The 6,000-nt window shown below is 37.6% G+C and overlaps 1 protein-coding gene across 1 annotated transcript; it reads right to left on the minus strand.

Annotated features, from left to right (window-relative positions):
- Nucleotides 1–4,026: 4,026 nt before the first annotated feature.
- LOC143398484 (olfactory receptor 6C3-like) lies at nucleotides 4,027–5,073 on the minus strand. Its single transcript, XM_076855390.1, has one exon. The coding sequence runs from the start codon at nucleotides 5,071–5,073 to the stop codon at nucleotides 4,027–4,029; it is 1,047 nt and encodes a 348-aa protein (XP_076711505.1).
- Nucleotides 5,074–6,000: the final 927 nt, after the last annotated feature.

A 6,000-nucleotide genomic window follows, 5' to 3' on the forward strand; every position in this document is an offset into this window, starting at 1 on the left:
TTTTACTTTTCAGAGTGTGTGTTTCAAAGTGCCATTATCCTAATTGTTTTTCTCTATATGTAATCTGATTCCTTTTTCTCATGGGCTCTTTTTGTTTGTTATTTATTTATTTATTTATTTATTTATTTATTTATTTTTGCATTATGATTCTTAATACACCATTATACCATAATTTATCATATGTCTGATTATATATAAGGTATGTTGACACCAAATTCACATCTTCATACATATATTTTGTATAATGATGAGAGTCTCCTTTCACCATCCATGCTATTCCCCTTCTTCTTCCCTTTACCTCCCACCAATATTCCCTATCTAGAGTAATCTTCCTCCCTTGCTCTCCCTCCCAACACCATTTTGAGTCACCACCCCCCCCCCCCTTATATCAGAGAAGACATTTGGCATTTGTTTTTTTGGGATTGGCTAACTTCACTTAGCATGATCTTCTCTAATGCCATTCATTTCCCTTATATATTTTTTCATTATAATGTGCCTTGGTGTGGATCTGTTGTGAGTTTGTGTATTTGGTGTCCTATAAGCTTTTTGGATTTGGTTTTCCAATTCATTCTTGTTTGAAAAGTTTTCTGATATTATTTCATTGAATAGATTGTTCATTCCTTTGGTTTGAAACTCTATGCCTTTCTCTATCCCAATAACTCTTAAATTCAGTCTTTTTATGCTATCCCATATTTGTTGAATATTCTGCTCATGGTTTCTTACCATTTTCACTGTGTGGTCTATACACTTTTCAAGATTATATATTTTGTCTTTATTGTCTGAGGTGCTTTCATCCAAGTGGTCTACTCTGTTGGTAATACTTTCAATTGAACTTTTAATTTAATTTGGTTTATTGGGGTTTTTGTTTTGTTTTGTTTTATTGATTTTATTTAAAAAAATACATGACAGTGGAATCCATTACAGTTGTTATTACACATATAGTGTACAATTTTTCATATCTTTGTATATAGAGTATGTTCACACCAATTCATGCCTTTATATGTATACTTTTTTCCATTACAATTCTTTTACACATATATACCACAATTTTTCATATCTGTTTATATATAAAGTATGTTGACACCCAATTTGAGTCTTCATACATGTACTTTAAATAATGATGTCCAACACATTCCACCGACCTTGCTAATCCCCTGCCCTCTTCCTTTCCTTCCCACCCCTTTCCCCTATCTAGAATTCTTCTATTCCTCCCATGTTCCCCTTCCATACTCCACTATGATTCAGCCTCCTTATATCAGATAAAACATTCAGTATTTGTTTTTGGGGGATTGGCTAACTTTACTTAACATTATCTTATCCAATACCATCCATTTACCTGCAAATGCCATGATTTTATCATCTTTTAATGCTGAGTAAATATATGCCACATTTTTTTTATCCATTCATCCACTGAAGAAAATCTAGTTTGGCTTCACAGTTTAGCCGTTGTGAATTGTGTTGCTATAAACATTGATGTGGCTGTGTCCCTGTAGTATGCTGTTTTTAAGTCCTTTGGGTATAGTCCGAAGATAGGGATAGCTGGCTCAAATGGTGGTTCCATTCATGGATCTCCAAGGAATCTTTCTGTTTTTTTTTTTTGTTTTTTTTTTTTTTTTGACTTGTATCTCCTACTGAAGTAATCATTTGCTTCCTGTATTTGTTTATGAAGGTCTTTGTCAAAAGGATCTTTTGCTGCCTGTATTTTCTCTCTTATATCATCCTTGAATTCACAGAATATTCTAATTATGTACATCCAAAACTCCTTCTCTGTCATTTCTTTCATTGTGCTAGTAATGTGGCATTTAGATTTGTTTGGGGCACTTTCTTGTCTCTTCATGTTGCTTGTGTGTCTTCTCTTCTAGCACTATGAGTTCAAGGTATTATTATTATTATTATTATTATTATTATTATTACCCTATAGACTTAAAGTGCTTATAGGGTTCCAATACCTCTCCTGTATTGGGAAGGACAAAAAAATTCCAATATGAACAATACACCACCTATAAACAATTTGTTGCTATTAAGACATTTACAGTTTGGTCACAATGTACAGAAACGCTTAATTTTATTATTATCTATAATATAATCAGTAGGTTTGTAAAAGGGTTTACAGTTTCTGATGGTGGACAATGAACTGGGGGTGAGGAGTAGAATGATATGCTGAGGAGGCAAGATATGAAGGTATAAGGTTAGTATATCTTAGGAAGTGTGAAAGGAAAATCTAATGAATAGGTTTAGTAGCAGGAGAATAGTCAGAAAGTAATTTGGGGTAAACAAGTAAGTGGGAAGACAGCAGAGTGCATAAAACAAATACACATATGTATTAAGAAAAATAAAGAATGTTAAAATAGTAAAAATTGGAGGGGGAAAATGACATATACAACACAAGTATAATATACTATTCAGATGCCCCAGTCCTCAAAATACTAATTCATGCAAAGTACTTGGTTTCACATATGCTGGGGATGTTAGGGTGGGAGAATAGAGGGGGGTGAAGAAAAAGAGAAAAAAAAAAAATCTTAAAGGAAGAAACCAGGATTGTTAATTGTTTTGGTTGGAGATTAGTATCTTTCCTGCTTTCCTTGTCATTTAATAGGTGGGATTGTCTGTTGTTAGCTGGTATCTCGCCCTCAGGATGCTGAAGATAACCAGGGTGGGAAGGCTGGTTTTGGTGCAGGGCACCTAGAAGTGAGGTGTGGCACCTGTCAGTCCCTGAAGAGAGACTGCAGCTCAAGGGTCTTTTTTGGGGGTCCACTCGTATGACTTGAGCACCCTGTTCTTTCTGCCTATCTTGCCTGAGGATTTCCCAGTTCCTGGTCTCTCTGTTAGTCTCCAAACTGTTGCACCCTCTCCTTCTCCCTTAGTGGTTCCCAGTTAAGGGGCCTCTCTCACTGGGGCCCCTGTGGGTGGCACCCTGGTAACACTGTGCACTCCTCTGAGAGCTGTTTTGTGTTGGTCTGTTACTGTTCCAATTTGGGAGCTGCGTCACCAAAGATGGTGAGAAATGTGACCCAAGATGGAGGTGGGCTGTTTCCAGTGCCAAGTGTCTGGTCAGTGGTGGGAGCTGGGCGATGGTGTTGTGCAATATGTTCACAGATGAGCTTGGTGTGCTGTCTTCAGAGCTGTCTTCAGAGCTTGTGGAATGTCCCCTGGTACAGGCAGACTACCATATGTAGGGGACTATGGCAGTAGCTACTTATATGATGAAGGCTGCTACATTTGTAGACGAGGACCACAGGGGAGTGGTACCCCTATGAGTGGGTAGCAGCTGAGTGTCCTGCATGGGAGTGTGCTGAGAGCCACAGCCAAGTAGGCATGACGCATGGCATTTTGGTTTGAAAGGTGACCCTGATCAGGGATTAGGGTGGCTCCAGGTTTAGGGTGGATCCTGCTGGGAATAGGGTGGCTCCAGGTTTAGGGTGGATCCTGCTGGAATAGGGTGGCTCCAGGTTTAGGGCGGATCCTGCTGGAATAGGGTGGCTCCAGGTTTAGGGCGGATCCTGCTGGGATTTGGGCATATCCTGCTGCCTCAGGTGCCCACTCCTGGAGTTCCCATTGAGTTCTCAAGGGGTTCTGAGAGAATTGGTATGCAGAGCCTGGTGGAGGGAGTGTATTTTTCCCAGAACGTGCGTGTAGAGTGCTGGTGAGAGTTCGGGAATAAAGAGTTGCTGTTTCAATCTATAAGGCTTTGTGGTGGCTCAATTATTTTGTGCCCAGCCAGACTGCGGAAGGAGTGGAGTGGCATCTGGGAGTTCTGTGGCAGTGCTGATGTGGTGATCCTGCTAAGGCTCTCGGAAACTCTGTGTGGGCTAGCAGTTGGGTATTGGGTGTGGGGAGTCAGAAGTCCTGCTCTAATGCTGAGGCCCAGAGCCCTTCATGGAAGCACCGCACTGGTGATTTTTGCAGGAGAACAGCTGTGTAGGTGTCCTCTATCACTCTCAGAGAAGCAGTATTCCCACTAGTTGAGAGGTTATGCATAGTAAAAACATCTAAAACAAATTTATTTTTCTATCATTACTAATACTTTCATTTACCAGAGAGAAGCATCACTTTCTGGATGGTGTTCTTAAAGGCTTGTTTCACTTGCTGATTCCTCAGAGAGTATATAAATGGATTCATCATGGCAGCAACAGAAGTATTGAGAATAGCAACTCCTTTGGATAATGATGCTCTTTCTCTTGCAGAGGGATTAAGATAAATGAATATGCAACTTCCATAAGAGATGGAAATGACAATCATGTGAGAAGAACATGTAGAAAATGCCTGTTTTCTCTGACTGGCAGAAGAAAGTTTCAATATTGTCCTCATGATGAAAATGTAGGATAGAATTATTAATGCCAAAGTGGAAAGCAGAATCACTACTGCAGAGTAAAGTTCAATCACCTCTAGGAGCCATTTGTCTGAGCAGGACAAGTTCAATAAAGTGAAGTAGTCACAAGCAAAGTGATCAATGACATTGGAGCCACAGTAATCTAACTGGAGAAAAATAATAACTGGTGGGAAGATGTTTAAGAATTCTGCCAGCCAAGCACAAAAGACAAGCAATATGCAAACTCTCTTGTTCATGATGGTAGTATAATGCAGGGGTTTGCAGATGGCTACATAGTGATCATAAGACATGGTCATTAGAAGGTAAAATTCAGTTGTACCCAAGAAGATGGAGAAAAACAGCTGAGACATGCAATCATTATATGAAATTCTTTTGTCTTTAATAATAATTATGCCCAGGAATCTAGGGATACAGACAGTTGTAAAGGTGATTTCTAATACAGAGAAGTTCCTGAGGAAGAAATACAAAGGAGTCTGTAGATGGGAGTCCACCAAAGTGAGAGTGATGATTGTCAGATTTCCAGCGACACTCAATATATATGTGATAATTAAACAGGTGAAAATCACAACCTGAAGCTCTGGGTCACCTGATAGCCCTACTAGAATGAATTCTGTGGGTACAGTGTGGTTTTCATTGCCAATACTTTTTTCCACTTGGTTAGAACATAAAATGTATGTTCCCCTATAATGTAAAAATATTAGCAAGAGATTAAAAATAGGGCAAAACACTTTAAAAAGATTCATAAAGATGAGTTTTATGTAAAATAAAAAGAAACATTGTCCTCATCAGTATCCCTCTCCCATTTCCATTGTATCTCACATCCAAATAATGTATATTACCGAAGTCAAACATTGATCTCTCTGCATTGAAAATTCACTATTACAGGCCATGTACAAAAGATTACAGTGATAATATTTAAATTGAAGCTATTTCTTGCAATATTTCTTTAAAATTAAGTTTTTATTTATTTACAAAAATATTTATTTTATAAAATACATGAAACTATTGTAATTGATGTTTTTCTTTCCTCAATATTACAAAACTAATCTAGAATACAGTACAATTGAAATAAGAGTTTGAAAGTCTTCAAAGTTTATTTAGGTTTCTATTTTGAGAAACTCAGTCCCCTGTAGCTTAGGCAACTTTCACAGGTTTAACAGCCAGTCACTGTAATAATCATCTCACTTTAGAAACTACAAGTTTATTCATGGAAATGTGTTAGCATCCTTTCCTAAATTTCCAACTGTACAGTCTGGCTAATGCAATTACCCTCCTTGACTCATTTATTTTTCTAGCAAAAGGAATAAAAGGACAAGAAAAAGATACTCCTTTCAATCATTGCCTAGAAGTATTTTAATTCATAAAATGCGTGATTCAATCATTTTCACAATATGGCTGTAGCAAATGAACAATTGGATGATCAAAATAGCATTTACTGGGAAGAAGATATTCTTTCAGTTAGAGAATGCCCTGTTTAAATCCTATCTCCATCACAGCATAGCATTTAAACATAGGGAAAAAATAATAAAAATAGAAATCCCGGTCTGTTGCTGTGCTCTCTTGGGATCCCATTGATGGTATTCCCAGTAATAAATAACAAGTAAATTTGTAATTCTCTAAAATAATATATATTCCATTTCTCCATTTATACATTTCAAAATACACTTTGC

This window comes from Callospermophilus lateralis, chromosome 4 (assembly GCF_048772815.1).
Source record: "Callospermophilus lateralis isolate mCalLat2 chromosome 4, mCalLat2.hap1, whole genome shotgun sequence".
Taxonomy (NCBI): Eukaryota; Metazoa; Chordata; class Mammalia; order Rodentia; family Sciuridae; genus Callospermophilus; species Callospermophilus lateralis.